Below are 19,175 nucleotides of genomic sequence, written 5' to 3'. Positions count from 1 at the left end.
CGCAAATTTATTGCATAAGAATAAAAATACACAAACACAGAAGCAAGGTGTCTGACGCGTTTCCCGCCCTCTAGTGGCGCTTCATCAGAGACATAACTGAAAAGTCCCCCCTGATGATAGACATAAGCTGTAAAGCAGGGAACTGCAAAGTCCTCCCTGATGATATACATAAGCAGTAAAGCAGGGAACTGCAAAGTCCTCCTTGATAGACATAAGCTGTAAAGCAGGGAACTGCAAAGTCCCCCCTGATGATAGACATAAGCTGTAAAGCAGGGAACTGCAAAGTCCCCCTGATGATAGACATAAGCTGTAAAGCAGGGAACTGCAAAGTCCTCCCTGATGATAGACATAAGCTGTAAAGCAGGGAACTGCAAAGTCCTCCTTGATGATAGACATAAGCTGTAAAGCAGGGAACTGCAAAGTCCTCCCTGATGATAGACATAAGCTGTAACATGTATTACCTGGATATCTGGGCCGAGCAAAGAAAGCACGACGTAAAAGGAGCTGCACTGCTGGATTCAATATTAACACAATCAAGGAACATTTGATACCTACATTGTTCTGTGAAATATTGAAATTGAGGTACTGTTTCTTCCGTTTTACAATTTATCTGAGGACATATGTTGGATTATCTCTATTGAGAGACTTTTATGCTCTATACAACCACTCGAATTGTGTTTGTGTATATGATATGTGTTATATTCTCAATTTTTAATCTGTATTCTTTATACGTACAGGGAGTGCAGAATTATTAGGCAAATGAGTATTTTGACCACATCATCCTCTTTATGCATGTTGTCTTACTCCAAGCTGTATAGGCTCGAAAGCCTACTACCAATTAAGCATATTAGGTGATGTGCATCTCTGTAATGAGAAGGGGTGTGGTCTAATGACATCAACACCCTATATCAGGTGTGCATAATTATTAGGCAACTTCCTTTCCTTTGGCAAAATGGGTCAAAAGAAGGACTTGACAGGCTCAGAAAAGTCAAAAATAGTGAGATATCTTGCAGAGGGATGCAGCACTCTTAAAATTGCAAAGCTTCTGAAGCGTGATCATCGAACAATCAAGCGTTTCATTCAAAATAGTCAACAGGGTCGAAAGAAGCGTGTGGAAAAACCAAGGCGCAAAATAACTGCCCATGAACTGAGAAAAGTCAAGCGTGCAGCTGCCAAGATGCCACTTGCCACCAGTTTGGCCATATTTCAGAGCTGCAACATCACTGGAGTGCCCAAAAGCACAAGGTGTGCAATACTCAGAGACATGGCCAAGGTAAGAAAGGCTGAAAGACGACCACCACTGAACAAGACACACAAGCTGAAACGTCAAGACTGGGCCAAGAAATATCTCAAGACTGATTTTTCTAAGGTTTTATGGACTGATGAAATGAGAGTGAGTCTTGATGGGCCAGATGGATGGGCCCGTGGCTGGATTGGTAAAGGGCAGAGAGCTCCAGTCCGACTCAGACGCCAGCAAGGTGGAGGTGGAGTACTGGTTTGGGCTGGTATCATCAAAGATGAGCTTGTGGGGCCTTTTCGGGTTGAGGATGGAGTCAAGCTCAACTCCCAGTCCTATTGCCAGTTTCTGGAAGACACCTTCTTCAAGCAGTGGTACAGGAAGAAGTCTGCATCCTTCAAGAAAAACATGATTTTCATGCAGGACAATGCTCCATCACACGCGTCCAAGTACTCCACAGCGTGGCTGGCAAGAAAGGGTATAAAAGAAGAAAATCTAATGACATGGCCTCCTTGTTCACCTGATCTGAACCCCATTGAGAACCTGTGGTCCATCATCAAATGTGAGATTTACAAGGAGGGAAAACAGTACACCTCTCTGAACAGTGTCTGGGAGGCTGTGGTTGCTGCTGCACGCAATGTTGATGGTGAACAGATCAAAACACTGACAGAATCCATGGATGGCAGGCTTTTGAGTGTCCTTGCAAAGAAAGGTGGCTATATTGGTCACTGATTTGTTTTTGTTTTGTTTTTGAATGTCAGAAATGTATATTTGTGAATGTTGAGATGTTATATTGGTTTCACTGGTAAAAATAAATAATTGAAATGGGTATATATTTGTTTTTTGTTAAGTTGCCTAATAATTATGCACAGTAATAGTCACCTGCACACACAGATATCCCCCTAAAATAGCTATAACTAAAAACAAACTAAAAACTACTTCCAAAACTATTCAGCTTTGATATTAATGAGTTTTTTGGGTTCATTGAGAACATGGTTGTTGTTCAATAATAAAATTAATCCTCAAAAATACAACTTGCCTAATAATTCTGCACTCCCTGTATATCTTTTATTTTGTTTATTTTTATATTGAGAATCTTTAGATAAGTGTGTAAAAAATGATACATTTACATCAAATATTCACAATGGTTCTACAAGAATCTGTAATAGATTCAGTATTAGGTTGCAGACTAAGCGCTGAATTTGTTTTTTCTGGTGTTTTTTAACAACTATTTTTGCATGAAGTAAGTCTGTGGGAATATTGTTGCCCTCCATGATATGGTTGGGATGGGGCATTAAAGTAGTTTTAAAAACATAATTTATGTAAGAACTTACCTGATAAATTCATTTCTTTCATATTAGCAAGAGTCCATGAGCTAGTGACGTATGGGATATACATTCCTACCAGGAGGGCCAAAGTTTCCCAAACCTCAAAATGCCTATAAATACACCCCTCACCACACCCACAAATCAGTTTAACGAATAGCCAAGAAGTGGGGTTATAAGAAAAAAGTGCGAAGCATAAATATAAGGAATTGGAATAATTGTGCTTTATACAAAAAAATCATAACCACCACAAAAAAAGGGTGGGCCTCATGGACTCTTGCTAATATGAAAGAAATTAATTTATCAGGTAAGTTCTTACATAAATTATGTTTTCTTTCATGTAATTAGCAAGAGTCCATGAGCTAGTGACGTATGGGATAATGACTACCCAAGATGTGGATCTTCCACGCAAGAGTCACTAGAGAGGGAGGGATAAAATAAAGACAGCCAATTCCGCTGAAAAAAATCCACACCCAAAAATAAAGTTTAAATCTTATAAAGAAAAAAACTGAAAATATAAGCAGAAGATTCAAACTGAAACAGCTGCCTGAAGTACTTTTCTACCAAAGACAGCTTCAGAAGAAGAAAACACATCAAAATGGTAGAATTTAGTAAAAGTATGCAACGAAGACCAAGTTGCTGCTTTGCAAATCTGATCAACCCGAAGCTTCATTCCTAAACGCCCAGGAAGTAGAAACTGACCTAGTAGAATGAGCTGTAATCCTTTGAGGCAGAGTTTTACCCGACTCGACATAAGCATGATGAATTAAAGATTTCAACCAAGATGCCAAAGAAATGGCAGAGGCCTTCTGACCTTTCCTAGAACCGGAAAAGATAACAAATAGACTAGAAGTCTTTCGGAAATTCCTAGTAGCTTCAACATAATATTTCAAAGCTCTAACTACATCCAAAGAATGCAATGATTTCTCCTTAGAATTCTTAGGATTAGGACATAATGAAGGAACCACAATTTCTCTACTAATGTTGTTGGAATTCACAACCTTAGGTAAAAATTTAAAAGAAGTTCGCAACACCGCCTTATCCTGGTGAAAAATCAGAAAAGGACACTCACAAGAAAGAGCAGATAATTCAGAAACTCTTCTGGCAGAAGAGATGGCCAAAAGGAACAAAACTTTCCAAGAAAGTAATTTAATGTCCAATGAATGCATAGGTTCAAACGGAGGAGCTTGAAGAGCCCTCAGAACCAAATTCAAACTCCAAGGAGGAGAAATTGACTTAATGACAGGTTTTATACGAACCAAAGCTTGTACAAAACAATGAATATCAGGAAGATTAGCAATCTTTCTGTGAAAAAGAACAGAAAGAGCAGAGATTTGTCCTTTCAATGAACTTGCAGACAAACCTTTATCCAAACCATACTGAAGAAACTGTAAAATTCTCGGAATTCTAAAAGAATGCCAGGAAAAATGATGAGAAAGACACCAAGAAATATAAGTCTTCCAGACTCTATAATATATCTCCCTAGATACAGATTTACGAGCCTGTAACATAGTATTAATCACAGAGTCAGAGAAACCTCTTTGACTAAGAATCAAGCGTTCAATCTCCATACCTTTAAATTTAAGGATTTGAGATCCTGATGGAAAAAAGGACCTTGCGACAGAAGGTCTGGCCTTAACGGAAGAGTCCACGGTTGGCAAGAGGCCATCCGGACAAGATCCGCATACCAAAACCTGTGAGGCCATGCTGGAGCTACCAGCAGAACAAACGAGCATTCCTTCAGAATCTTGGAGATTACTCTTGGAAGAAGAACTAGAGGCGGAAAGATATAGGCAGGATGATACTTCCAAGGAAGTGACAATGCATCCACTGCTACCGCTTGAGGATCCCTGGATCTGGACAGATACCTGGGAAGTTTCTTGTTTAGATGAGAGGCCATCAAATCTATTTCTGGAAGTCCCCACATTTGAACAATCTGAAGAAATACCTTTGGATGAAGAGACCATTCGCCCGGATGTAACGTTTGGCGACTGAGATAATCCGCTTCCCAATTGTCTATACCTGGGATATGAACCGCAGAAACTACACAGGAGCTGGATTCCGCCCATACCAGAATTCGAGATACTTCTTTCATAGCCAGAGGACTGTGAGTCCCTCCTTGATGATTGATGTATGCCACAGTTGTGACATTGTCTGTTTTCTCTCTTTAGAAGAGGCCAAGACTGAAGAGCTCTGAAAATTGCACGGAGTTCCAAAATATTGATCGGTAATCTCACCTCCTGAGATTCCCAAACCCCTTGTGCTGTCAGAGACCCCCACACAGCTCCCCAACCTGTAAGACTTGCATCTGTTGAAATTACAGTCCAGGTCGGAAGAACAAAAGAAGCCCCCAGAACTAAACGATGGTGATCTGTCCACCACGTCAGAGAGTGTCGTACAATCGGTTTTAAAGATATTAATTGAGATATCTTTGTGTAATCCCTGCACCACTGGTTAAGCATACAGAGCTGAAGAGGCCGCATGTGAAAACGAGCAAAGGGGATCGCGTCCGATGCAGCAGTCATAAGACCTAGAATTTCCATGCATAAGGCTACCGAAGGGAATGATTGTGACTGAAGGTTTCGACAAGCTGATATCAATTTTAGACGTCTCTTGTCTGTCAAAGAGTCATGGACACTGAATCTATCTGGAAACCTAAAAAGGTTACCTGTGTCTGAGGAATCAATGAACTTTTTGGTAAATTGATCCTCCAACCATGATGTTGAAACAACACAAGTCGATTCGTATGAGATTCTGCTAAATGTGAAGACTGAGCAAGTACCAAGATATCGTCCAAATAAGGAAATACCACAATACCCTGTTCTCTGATTACAGACAGAAGGGCACCGAGAACCTTCGTAAAAATTCTTGGAGCTGTAGCTAGGCCAAACGGCAGAGCCACAAACTGGTAATGCTTGTCTAGGAAAGAGAATCTCAGAAACTGATAGTGATCTGGATGAATCGGAATATGCAGATATGCATCCTGTAAATCTATTGTAGACATATAATGCCCTTGCTGAACAAAAGGCAGGATAGCCCTTACAGTTACCATTTTGAATGTTGGTATCCTTACATAACGATTCAATATTTTTAGATCCAGAACTGGTCTGAAGGAATTCTCCTTCTTTGGTACAATGAAGAGATTTGAATAAAACCCCAGTCCCTGTTCCAGAACTGGAACTGGCATAATTACTCCAGCCAACTCTAGATCTGAAACACATTTCAGAAATGCTTGAGCCTTCGCTGGGTTTACTGGGACACAGGAAAGAAAAAATCTCTTTGCAGGAGGCCTTATCTTGAAGCCAATTCTGTACCCTTCTGAAACAATGTTCTGAATCCAAAGATTGTGAACGGAATTGATCCAAATTTCTTTGAAAAAACGTAATCTGCCCCCTACCAGCTGAGCTGGAATGAGGGCCGCACCTTCATGTGGACTTAGGAGCTGGCTTTGATTTTCTAAAAGGCTTGGATTTATTCCAGACTGGAGATGGTTTCCAAACTGATACCGCTCCTGTGGGTGAAGGATCAGGCTTTTGTTCCTTATTGTGACGAAAGGAACGAAAACGATTATTAGACCTAAATTTACCTTTAGATTTTTTATCCTGTGGTAAAAAAGTTCCTTTCCCTCCAGTAACAGTTGAGATAATAGAATCCAACTGAGAACCAAACAATTTATTACCCTGGAAAGAAAGGGAAAGCAGAGTAGACTTAGAAGACATATCAGCATTCCAAGTTTTAAGCCATAAAGCTCTTCTAGCTAAAATAGCTAGAGACATATACCTGACATCAACTCTAATGATATCAAAGATGGCATCACAAACAAAAATTATTAGCATGTTGAAGAAGAATAATAATGCTATGAGAATTATGATCTGTTACTTGTTGCGCTAAAGCTTCTAACCAAAAAGTTGAAGCTGCAGCAACATCCGCTAAAGATATAGCAGGTCTAAGAAGATTACCTGAACACAAGTAAGCTTTTCTTAGAAAGGATTCAATTGTCCTATCTAAAGGATCCTTAAAGGAAGTACCATCTGCCGTAGGAATAGTAGTACGCTTAGCAAGAGTAGAGACAGCCCCATCAACCTTAGGGATTTTGTCCCAAAACTCTAATCTGTCAGATGGCACAGGATATAATTGCTTAAAACGTTTAGAAGGAGTAAATGAATTACCCAAATTATTCCATTCCCTGGAAATTACTTCAGAAATAGCACTAGGGACAGGAAAAACTTCTGGAATAACTACAGGAGATTTAAAAACCTTATCTAAACGTTTAGATTTAGTATCAAGAGGACCAGAATCCTCAATTTCTAATGCAATTAGGACTTCTTTAAGTAAAGAACGAATAAATTCCATTTTAAATAAATATGAAGATTTATCAGCATCAACCTGTGAGACAGAATCCTCTGAACCAGAAGAACCATTATCAGAATCAGAATGATGATGTTCATTTAAAAATTCATCTGAAAAATGAGAAGTTTTAAAAGACTTTTTACGTTTACTAGAAGGAGGAATAACAGACATAGCCTTCTTAATGGATTTAGAAACAAAATCTCTTATGTTATCAGGAACACTCTGAGTATTAGATGTTGACGGAACAGCAACAGGTAATGTAACAGTACTAAAGGAAATATTATCTGCATTAACAAGTTTGTCATGACAAACAGTACAAACAACAGCTGGAGGAACAGATACCATAAGTTTACAGCAGATACACTTAGCTTTGGTAGCTCCAGCACCAGGCAGCGATTTTCCAGAAGTATCTTCTGACTCAGTTTCAACGTGGGACATCTTGCAATATGTAACAGAAAAAACAACATATAAAGCAAAATTGATCAAATTCCTTAAATGACAGTTTCAGGAATGGGAAAAAATGCCAGTGAACAAGCTTCTAGCAACCAGAAGCAATAAAAAATGAGACTTAAATAATGTGGAGACAATAGTGACGCCCATATTTTTTTAGCGCCAAAAATGACGCCCCCATTATTTGGCGCCTAAATGCTTTTGGCGCCAAAAATGACGCCACATCCGGAACGCCGACACTTTTGGCGCAAAAGAACGTCAAAAATGACGCAACTTCCGGCGACACGTATGACGCCGGAAACAGAAAAAAAAATTTGCGTCAAAAAAGTCCGCGCCAAGAATGACGCAATAAAATGAAGCATTTTCAGCCCCCACGGGAAAAAGTCAAATTTTAAGGTAAGAAAAAAATTGATTTATTCATATGCATTATCCCAATATGAAATATGAAACTGACTTACACTGTTACCCTAACACTGCGCTAACTGACTGTCTGAAATAAGGAATGTTGAACATCCTGAGTCAAGGCAAATAAATGTTTTAATACATATATTTAGAACTTTATAAAAAAGTGCCCAACCATAGCTTAGAGTGTCACAGAAAATAAGACTTACTTACCCCAGGACACTCTATTCTACACATGTTGTAGAAAGCCAAACCAGTACTGAAACGAAAATCAGCAGAGGTAATGGTATATAAATAAGAGTATATCGTCGATCTGAAAAGGGAGGTAAGAGATTAATCTCTACGACCGATAACAGAGAACCTATGAAATAGACCCTGTAGAAGGAGATCATTGAATTCAAATAGGCAATACTCTCCTCACATCCCTCTGACATTCACTGTACGCTGAGAGGAAAACCGGGCTCCAACCTGCTGCGGAGCGCATATCAACGTAGAATCTAGCACAAACTTACTTCACCACCTCCATAGGAGGCAAAGTTTGTAAAACTGATTTGTGGGTGTGGTGAGGGGTGTATTTATAGGCATTTTGAGGTTTGGGAAACTTTGCCCCTCCTGGTAGGAATGTATATCCCATACGTCACTAGCTCATGGACTCTTGCTAATTACATGAAAGAAAAGTCTATAATATTCTCCAGGGAAGCCATCCGGCCCCGGAGCTTTCCCTGGCTTCAGATCTTTAATAACAGGAACTATTTCTGCATACATAATTTTGGAATTTAAGAGTTTGCGATCCGCTTCTGTTATACTACTTAGATCAGTTTGTTCCAGAAAGGAGCATAGAGTTTTTTTCGTCTCCTCTGTGTGGGCTACTTTTGCTCCATCATAAAAGACACTGTAATACTGTGCAAACAAGTCTATTATTTCCTGTGGGTTAGATGTAGTAGTACCTGCTAAATTTTGTATCAAAGGAATAGACATTGCTTGGTAGGTGTCCCTAATTTTCTTAGCTAGGTATCTGTCTGGTTTATTAGCATAAATGAAATAGTTGGTCTTCAGTCTATGCGCTAGTTTTATGGAGTGCTCATTTAAGTATGAAGCTAAAGTCTGTCTCTTGTTCTGGAGTGATTGTAAAGCTTGCTTGGATTGTGTTTTGTTGTGTTCTCTTTCTAGAGTCCCTATTTCGTCTTGCAGTTGTGTAATATGTGAATTAATCTTTTTTTTTAAATATTGATTTCTCCTTAATAAGGATGCCCCTAACTACAGTCTTATGTGATGCCCAAACCGAGATTGGATTGGATTGGTAGTTGAATCCAGATTAATCTGCCAATACTTTCCTGTGGCTTTAAGCAAATTGGACTGTGTGATCCGATTCTTTAAGCACGATGGGTCAAATGTCTATGATGGGATTCCTTTTGGATCCCTCATATTCCCTAATTTAGCTATCAAAATAGAATGGTCGGACCACACACAAGGGACTATGTCTGTCGACCGGAGAACCGGTTGTAATACCTGCCTTATAAATATGTAGTCTATTTTAGAGTATATATCATGAGGGGCTGAGTCAATTTCTTTAGCTATAGAGCTCAGTCTCTGCTTCTTTTTAGACTGTATTTGTGGGGGTTTATATCTAAACTTCTGAAAGTCTATGTTAAAGTCTCCCGCTAAGAGATTCCTCAATTTAGACCATCCTATTAGTAGTTGTATTATATTATGGAAAAATATATGTTGTTCCTCATTTGGAGCGTAAATGTTACATAAGAGAATATCTATTCCCTGTATCTGGCCCTGAACTAAAATATATCTACCCTCTTTGTCTGCTATTGTCTCTTAGTGCGTAAATTGTAATGAGGAATGGATTAGTATGGAGACTCCTCCCGCCCCCCCCCCCCATCTGATGTGGCGTGGTAATGTTGTGGGAAATCTTTGGTACAGTATTTTGGGATGATCGAACTGTTAAAATAGGTTTCTTGTAAGTATATGATATTTGCACGCAAGTGCTTATATTGATTGAGGGCAGTGCGTCTTTTAATATCTGAGTGAAAACCTCTCACATTGTGTGAGAGTAAAGTAATGTTCGGAGTGGTCATAATTAATTCCTAATGGAGAATTTCTTAAAATGTGTAGTATATTGAGTAGGTTTCACGTTAAGTGTGTGTGAGTGTATGACATCTATAAATCCTACCTGAACTCTGGAATCCAAATGGAAACATCTTGTTTACAAGTACATATTCGATTACTATATAAGTAAGTGATACTTCATGACTTAACATAACAATAACTTTAAACAGTAAAAAAACAATGTGATACAGCTAACTCTAGACTTGACTATATTAGTGCAGGGGAGATAAACAAATAAAGTAAACAGAAAGTAGGTGGTAGTTATAAGTCTATCCTTGGAGAAGGATTAAAGAGTAAGGAAATGAAAAGGATCCTATTCCTTTAAAGGGACATGAAACACGACTTTTTTCTTTCATGATTCAGATAGAATATAACAATTTATTGCCACTAAAAACAAAAATAAAAATCATTATATGCGTAGCAGATAATGTCAAACAGAAACGCATAACACTTGCATCGGGTAGTAACTCTGTATTAGTCCTTGTTTCTCCTTACTTTGGATAACAGCTTCCTGGTACTACTTCAAAAGGGTCCCCAGTGTTCAACAGGGAGCCAGAAAAAACAAGCCCAAGTCAGCGTTTGTTGCGGAAGGATGCTGTGATTTTAAGTGCTGCTTCAGCAATGATGCATGGCCTGAATATACAGCCGTGAGTCCCACGACGCGTTTCGTTCCCTCTCGGGGGAACTTTGTCAAAAGATAGGATTCTCTTGAGACTTACCTTATTTATACACCTTGCTGTTATCCAAAGTAAAGAGAAACAAAGACTTATACAGAGTTACTACCCGATGCGGGTGTTATGCGCTATTTTTTTAAAACTATCTGATAATCATTTTTATTTTTGGCTTTATTGCCAATAAATTGTTATCTTGAGTCCAAGTGGCGCTCTTCTTTCCCTTTTATTTTCAGACATTCCCCGTGTTGTGGGGATTGGTTTAATCCTCAGGATAGCTGCATCTTACTATAAGTATACCCAGCATTGATTTAAAAGTATACAACATCTACAAAGATAAAGAGTAACACCTATATTAAAGGGATACTAAACCCAAATTATTTCTTTCATGATTTGGATACAGCATGCAATTTTAAGCAACTTTCTACTTTACTCCTATTATCAATTTTCTTCCTTCTCTTGGTATCTTTATTTGAAAAGCAGGAATAAAAGCTTGGGAGCCAGCCCATTTTAGGTTCAGCATCTGGGTAGCGCTTGCTGATTGGTGGCTAAATGTAGAAAATGTGGAGGTTTAAGATATACATTATTAGCGTAAAATGGGTGATCCAGTAGGATTTAAATATTCGACCCTGACTAGAGAAACCAGTACTTTTATAAACACTTTAAAGGAATATTAAACACAAAACAAATTCTGGATAGAATACGGTATTCTAAGCAAAGATTCGACTGAGAATAATACACAAATATATTTTTTATATTAATTGTTTAAATAGTCTCCGTAAAACAATGATGAGGCCAATAAGGGTTTAAATAATTGGGTCAATAGAATGTGCAACCAATGGCTGTGTGTTGTGTGAAATATACAAAGGATTTAATTTCATTTTAGAATTTTTTTCCTTTTTTTTGCAGGTATACGATTACAATATTCCTAATTTGTTTTCAAAAAAAGAAAAACCTGATTATTAAAATGTGTAATGTTTCTAGAACAGATTATATGTATACATGACTATTGCATATACGCACATACTGTATACAGGTAGCCCTCAGTTTACGCCGGGGTTAGGTTCCAGAAGGAATGGTTGTAAATCGAAACCGTTGTAAATTGAAACCTAGTTTATAATGTATGTCAATGGGAAGTGAGGGAGATAGGTTCCAGGCCCCTCTCAAAATTGTCATAAGTAACACCTACTACATTATTTTTAAGCTTTGAAATAAAGACTGTAAATGCTAAACAACATTATAAACCTAATAAAATAATCACACAACACATAATATATAATTAAACTAAGTTAAATGAACAAAAATATTTGCTAAACAGCATTATAAACCTAACAAAATAATCACACAACACAGACTTAATTTGCATTTTTCTGCAAACAGTTCTTTCTATGCATTTCAATCTGGACTGATTTATAGACAGGAAGATCTTGTTCCTTTGAAATCTGCTCGATAGCTCATGTCTGGTTAAACTGATTAATTTCAGCTTGCTTGGCTTTGCTGCAACACAAGCGGACAGCTCCACCTACTAGCTATTTTAATAAATGCACTGCTTCTCAATGCTTTTCAATAGCAGTCACATGACTGGAAAAAAAGGTTGTTATTCTGAAACGGTGTAAATTGAACCGTTGTAAAACGAGGGCCACCTGTATACTGTGATAGAAATATAATGGCGTGCCAAGAAAATATTTACTGCACATGAGTTTATTCAGGTTTTGCTGTGACTGACAATCGATGAAACACCAGTTTTCAGCCAAATACATTAGTGCAAAATCATAAGTTACCAGCATTGAATACTTAAAGGGAAAGTCTAGTCCAAATTAAACTTTCATGATTCAGCTAGGGCATGAAAATTTAAACAACCTTTCCAATTTACTTTTATCATCAAATGTGCTTTGTTCTCTCTGTATTCTTTGCTGAAAGCTAAACTAAGACTTTGAAGGCAGCCTCTTATCTCAGGGCATTTTTACAGTTTTCCACAGCTAGACAGTGCTAGTTCATGCCATATAGACAACATTGTGCTCAATCCTGTTGAGCACTGATTGGCTAAAACGAAAGTTTGTAAAAAGAACTGAAATTAGGGGGCATTCTGTAGAGGCTTAGATATAAGGTAATCACAGAGGTAAAAAGTATATTAATATAACTGTGTTGGTTATGCAAAACTGGGGAATGGGTAATAAAGGGATTATCTATCTTTTAAAACAATACAAATTCTGGAGCAGACTTTCCCTTTAAAGGGATGATTTACTCGCAAATTCTTTATTGTGCATAAGAATGAGCAGCATAATAACATTATAAAATATATAATGCATGAAAAAAGTAAAAGCTGTATACATTTAAAGTGAAACTAACAGGAGTTAACAGTAATACCTGGGTATCTAATAATCTGTGGATGAAAAATGACAATGGCCACAAAAAACAACACAGGAAACACAATTTATGCTTACCTGATAAATTTATTTCTCTTGTGGTGTCCACGGATCATCCATTACTTGTGGGATATTCTCATTCCCAACAGGAAGTTGCAAGAGGACACCCACAGCAGAGCTGTTATATAGCTCCTCCCCTAACTGCCATATACAGTCATTCGACCAAAAACACGCAGAGAAAGGAGAAACCATAGGGTGCAGTGGTGACTGTAGTTTAAATTTAAAAATTACCTGCCTTAAAATGACAGGGCGGGCCGTGTACTGGATACACCACAAGAGAAATACATTTATCAGGTAAGCATAAATTGTGTTTTCTCTTGTAAGGTGTATCCAGTCCACGGATCATCCATTACTTGTGGGATACCAATACCAAAGCTAAAGTACACGGATGAAGGGAGGGACAAGGCAGGTACTTAAACGGAAGGTACCACTGCCTGTAAAACCTTTCTCCCAAAAATAGCCTCCGAAGAAGCAAAAGTATCAAATTTGTAGAATTTTGAAAAAGTATGAAGCGAAGACCAAGTCGCCGCCTTGCAAATCTGTTCAACAGAAGCCTCATTTTTAAAGGCCCAAGTGGAAGCCACAGCTCTAGTAGAATGAGCTGTAATCCTTTCAGGAGGCTGCTGGCCAGCAGTCTCATAGGCTAAGCGGATTATGCTTCTTAGCCAAAAAGAAAGAGAGGTTGCCGAAGCCTTTTGACCTCTCCTCTGTCCAGAGTAGACAACAAACAAAGCAGATGCTTGACAAAAATCTTTAGTAGCTTGTAAGTAAAACTTTAAAGCACAAACCACTTCCAGATTGTGTAATAGACGTTCCTTCTTTGAAGAAGGATTAGGACACAAGGATGGAACAACAATCTCTTGATTGATATTCTTGTTAGATACCACCTTAGGTAAAAACCCAGGTTTGGTACGCAGGACTACCTTATCCGTATGGAAGATCAGATAAGGAGAATCACATTGTAAAGCAGATAACTCGGAGACTCTACGAGCCGAGGGAATAGCTACCAAAAACAGAACTTTCCAAGATAAAAGTTTGATATCTATGGAATGAAGAGGTTCAAACGGAACTCCTTGAAGAACCTTAAGAACCAAATTTAAGCTCCATGGGGGAGCAACAGGCTTAAACACAGGCTTGATTCTAACCAAAGCCTGACAAAATGCCTGAACGTCTGAAACATCTGCCAGACGATTGTGCAAAAGAATAGACAGAGCAGAAATCTGTCCTTTTAAGGAACTAGCTGACAATCCTTTTTCCAAACCATCTTGGAGAAAAGATAATATCCTGGGAATCCTAACCCTTGGATTCACACCAATAAAGATATGTACGCCATATTTTATGGTAAATTTTCCTGGTGACAGGCTTTCGTGTCTGTATTAAGGTATCAACGACTGACTCGGAGAAGCCACGCTTTGATAAAATCAAGGGTTCAATCTCCAGGCAGTCAGTCTCAGAGAAATTAGATTTGGATGGTTGAAAGGACCCTAAAGTAGAAGGTCCTGTCTAAGAGGCAGAGTCCATGGTGGAAAGGATGACATGTCCACCAGATCTGCATACCAGGTCCTGCGTGGCCACGCAGGCGCTATCAAAATCACTGATGCTCTCTCCTGCTTGACCTTGGCAATCAGTCGAGGGAGCAGAGGAAACGGTGGAAACACATAAGCCAGGTTGAAAGACCAGGGCGCTGCTAGAGCATCTATTAGCGTCACCTTGGGATCCCTGGACCTGGATCCGTAACAAGGAAGCTTGGCGTTCTAGCGAGACGCCATGAGATCCAGTTCTGGTTTGCCCCAACGATGAATCAATTGTGCAAACACCTCCGGATGGAGTTCCCACTCTCCCGGATGAAAAGTCTGACGACTTAAAAAATCCGCCTCCCAGTTGTCTACACCTGGGATATGGATAGCTGATAGGTGGCAAGAGTGAGTCTCTGCCCAGCAAATTATCTTTGAGACTTCTAACATCGCTAGGGAACTTCTTGTTCCCCCTTGATGGTTGATGTAAGCCACAGTCGTGATGTTGTCCGACTGAAATCTGATGTACCTCAGAGTTGCTAACTGAGGCCAAGCCTGAAGAGCATTGAATATCGCTCTTCCAGAATATTTATTGGAAGGAGTGTCTCCTCCTAAGTCCACAATCCCTGAGCCTTCAGGGAGTTCCAGACTGCACCCCAACCTAGAAGGCTGGCATCTGTTGTTACAATTGTCCAATCTGGCCTGCGAAAGGTCATACCTTTGGACAGATGGACCCGAGATAGCCACCAGAGAAGAAAATCCCTGGTCTCTTGATCCAGATTTAGTAGAGGGGACAAATCTGTGTAATCCCCGTTCCACTGACTGAGCATGCATAGTTGCAGCGGTCTGAGATGTAGGCGTGCAAACGGCACTATGTCCATTGCCGCTACCATTAAGCCGATTACTTCCATGAACTGAGCCACCAAAGGGCGGGGAATGGAATGAAGAACACGGCAGGAATTTAGAAGCTTTGATAACCTGGACTCCGTCAGGTAAATTTTCATTTCTACAGAATCTAATAGAGACCCTAGGAAGGAAACTCTTGTGAGTGGGGATAGAGAACTCTTTTCCTGGTTCACTTTCCAGCCATGCGATCTCAGAAATGCCAGTACTACGTCCGTATGAGACTTGGCAATTTGGAAGTTTGACGCCTGTATCAGGATGTCGTCTAAATAAGGGGCCACTGCTATGCCCCGCGGCCTTAGGACCGCCAGAAGCGATCCTAGAACCTTCATAAAGATTCTTGGGGCTGTAGCTAATCCAAAGGGAAGAGCTACAAACTGGTAATGCCTTTCTAGAAAGGCAAACCTGAGAAACCGATGATGATCTTTGTTATCAGAATGTGAAGATAAGCATCCTTTAAATCCACTGTAGTCATATATTGACCCTCCTGGATCATAGGTAGGATGGTACGAATAGTTTCCATCTTGAATGATGGAACTCTAAGGAATTTGTTTAAGATCTTTAGATCCAAAATTGGTCTGAAGGTTCCCTTATTTTTGGGAACCACAGATTTGAGTAAAAACCCTATCCCTGTTCCTCCTTTGGAACTGGATGGATCACTCCCATAACTAGGAGGTCTCATACACAGTGTAAGAATGCCTCTCTCTTTATCTGGTTTGCAGATAATTGTGAAAGATGAAATCTCCCTTTTGGGGGGGAAGCTTTGAAGTCCAGAAGATATCCCTGGGATATAATTTCCAACACCCAGGGATCCTGGACATCTCTTGCCCACGCCTGGGCGAAGAGCGAAAGTCTGCCCCCTACTAGATCCGTTACCGGATAGGGGGCCGTTCCTTCATGCTGTCTTAGAGGCAGCAGCAGGCTTTTTGGCCTGCTTACCTTTGTCCCGGGTCTGGTTTGGTGTCCAGACCGTCTTGGACTGAGCAAAAGTTCCCCCTTGTTTGCATTAGAGGAAGTTGATGCCGCATTTGCCTTGAAGTTTCGAAAGGCACGAAAATTAGACTGTTTGGCCCTTGATTTGGACCTGTCCTGAGGAAGGGCATGACCTTTTCCTCCAGTGATATCAGCAATAATCTCCTTCAAACCAGGCCCGAATAGGGTCTGCCCCTTGAAGGGAATGTTAAGCAGCTTAGATTTTGAAGTCACGTCAGCTGACCATGATTTAAGCCATAGCGCCCTGCACGCCTGTATAGCAAAACCAGAATTCTTAGCCGTTAGTTTAGTCAAATGAACAATGGCATCAGAATAAAAGAATTGGCTAGCTTAAGTGCTCTAAGCTTGCCAAGTATGTCATCCAATGGAGTCGCTACCTGTAAAGCCTCTTCCAGAGACTCAAACCAGAACGCCGCAGCAGCAGTGACAGGAGCAATGCATGCAAGGGGCTGTAGGATAAAACCTTATTGAACAAACATTTTCTTAAGGTAACCTTCTAATTTTTTCTCCATTGGATCTAAAAAAGCACAACTGTCCTCGACAGGGATAGTAGTACGCTTTGCTAAAGTAGAAACTGCTCCCTCCACCTTAGGAACTGTCTGTCATAAGTCCCGTGTGGTGGCATCTATTGGAAAAAAAATTCTAAAAATAGGAGGGGAAGAGAACATCACACCTGGTCTATCCCATTCCTTATTAATAAGTTCTGTAAACCTTTTAGGTATTGGAAAAACATCAGTACACGCCGGCACTGCATAGTATTTGTCCAGTCTACACAATTTCTCTGGCACTGCAATTGTATCACAGTCATTCAGAGCAGCTGAAACCTCCCTGAGAAACATGCGGAGGTGTTCAAGCTTAAATTTAAATGTAGAAATATCAGAATCAGGTTGCATCATCTTTCCTGAGTCAGAAACATCACCCACAGACTGAAGCTCTCCTTCCTCAGCTTCTGCATATTGTGAGGCAGTATCAGACATGGTTCTTAAAGCGTCAGTATGCTCTGCATTTCGTCTAACCCCAGAGCTATCTCGCTTACCTCTAAATTCAGGTAGTGTGGCTAATACCGCTGACAGTATATTATCCATGACTGCCGCCATGTCTTGTAAAGTAATCGTTAAGGGCGCCCTAGATGTACTTGGCGCCATTTGAGCGGGAGTCCCTTGAGCGGGAGTCAAAGGATCTGACACGTGGGGAGAGTTAGTCGGCATAACTCCCCCCTCGTCAGATTCCTCTGGTGATAATTTTTTTTTTTAAAAGACAGAATATGATCTTTATTGCTTAAAGTGAAATCAGTACATTTGGTACACATTCTAAGAGGGGGTTCCACCATGGCTTTTAAACATAATGAACAAGGAGTTTCCTCTATGTCAGACATGTTTAAACAGACTAGCAATGAGACTACCAAGCTTGGAAAACACTTTAAATCAAGTTAACAAGCAAATATAAAAAACGGTACTGTGCCTTTAAGAGAAACAAATTTTGTCAAAATTTGAAAAACAGTGAAAAAAGGCAGTAAATCAAACAACATTTTTACAGTGTATGTAATAAGTTAACAGAGCATTGCACCCACTTGCAAATGGATGATTAACCCCTTAATTCAAAAAACGGATCAAAAAAACGATATAGATGTTTTTTAACAGACACAACAAACTGCCACAGCCTGCTGTGGCCCTACCTTCCCCAATAAACGACTTTGGAAAGCCTTTGAGCCCTTTAGAGATGTCCTATAGCATACAGGGGACTCCTGAGGGAAGCTGGATGTCACAGTTTGTAATTTTAACTGCACCAACTGTAACTTTTATACTACAACAGTGGAAAGCCTCAGGAAACTGTTTCTAGGCAAAATTTAAGCCAGCCATGTGGAAAAAACTAGGCCCCAATAAAGTTTTATCACAAAGCATATATAAAAACGATTAAACATGCCAGCAAATGTTTTATATTGCAATTTTATAAGGGTATTACCCCTGAGAGTAAGCATGATACCAGTCGCTATTAAATCACTGTATTCAGGCTTAACTTACATTAATCCGGTATCAGCAGCATTTTCTAGCATTTTCCATTTCTAGAAAAAATTGTAACTGCACATACCTCATAGCAGAGTAACCTGCAAGCCATTCTCCCGCTGAAGTTACCTCTCTCCTCAGACATATGTGAGAACAGCAATGGATCTTAGTTACAACCTGCTAAGATCATAGAAAACTCAGGCAGATTCTTCTTCTATTTACTGCCTGGGATAAAATAGTACAACTCCGGTACCATTTAAAATAACAAACTTTTGATTGAAGATAAAAAACTAACTATATTTCACCACTCTCTCTTACTACCTCCATGCGTGTTGAGAGTTGCAAGATAATGACTGGATTTGGCAGTTAGGGGAGGAGCTATATAACAGCTCTGCTGTGGGTGTCCTCTTGCAACTTCCTGTTGGGAATGAGAATATCCCACAAGTAATGGATGATCCGTGGACTGGATACACCTCACAAGAGAAATATACATTTTATTAAAAAAAAACAACTAAAAAAACGTAAAATGATAGGGAAAATCATATCCCTTTAAACAGCTGCTACAGACAGGTCAGTGCTCACATACCTGTAATTCTCTCAGTAAAGAACGTAGCTGCAACAGCCATTCTGGTTCATGATGCTGCTTCAGCTCTGGTAAATCCAGAAGACGTGGGTCAGAAAACCTCAAACGTTCTGCTAACTAAAGGGGGCATGAAAATTAAAGCGTCAGATGAAGCAGGTTCTCAATATGCCTATTAGTAAGCTTTGATGCTCGATGACAGA

The 19,175-nt window shown here is 39.7% G+C and overlaps 1 protein-coding gene across 2 annotated transcripts in view; it reads right to left on the bottom strand.

Moving 5' to 3' along the window:
* Nucleotides 1-19,175, bottom strand: part of SEC16B (SEC16 homolog B, endoplasmic reticulum export factor) — a 602,132-nt gene that overhangs the window by 282,860 nt on the left and 300,097 nt on the right. For both annotated transcript variants that reach the window (XM_053693298.1, XM_053693299.1), the window contains one exon: nucleotides 18,979-19,092. In XM_053693298.1, the coding sequence (XP_053549273.1) occupies nucleotides 18,979-19,092 (114 nt within the window). The remainder of the gene's footprint in view (nucleotides 1-18,978; nucleotides 19,093-19,175) is intronic.

The sequence above is a fragment of the Bombina bombina genome, chromosome 10, assembly GCF_027579735.1.
Source record: "Bombina bombina isolate aBomBom1 chromosome 10, aBomBom1.pri, whole genome shotgun sequence".
NCBI classification, from domain to species: domain Eukaryota; kingdom Metazoa; phylum Chordata; class Amphibia; order Anura; family Bombinatoridae; genus Bombina; species Bombina bombina.
The sequence above is the reverse complement of the archived record's forward strand: the minus strand, read 5'-3'. Positions and strand labels throughout refer to the sequence as shown.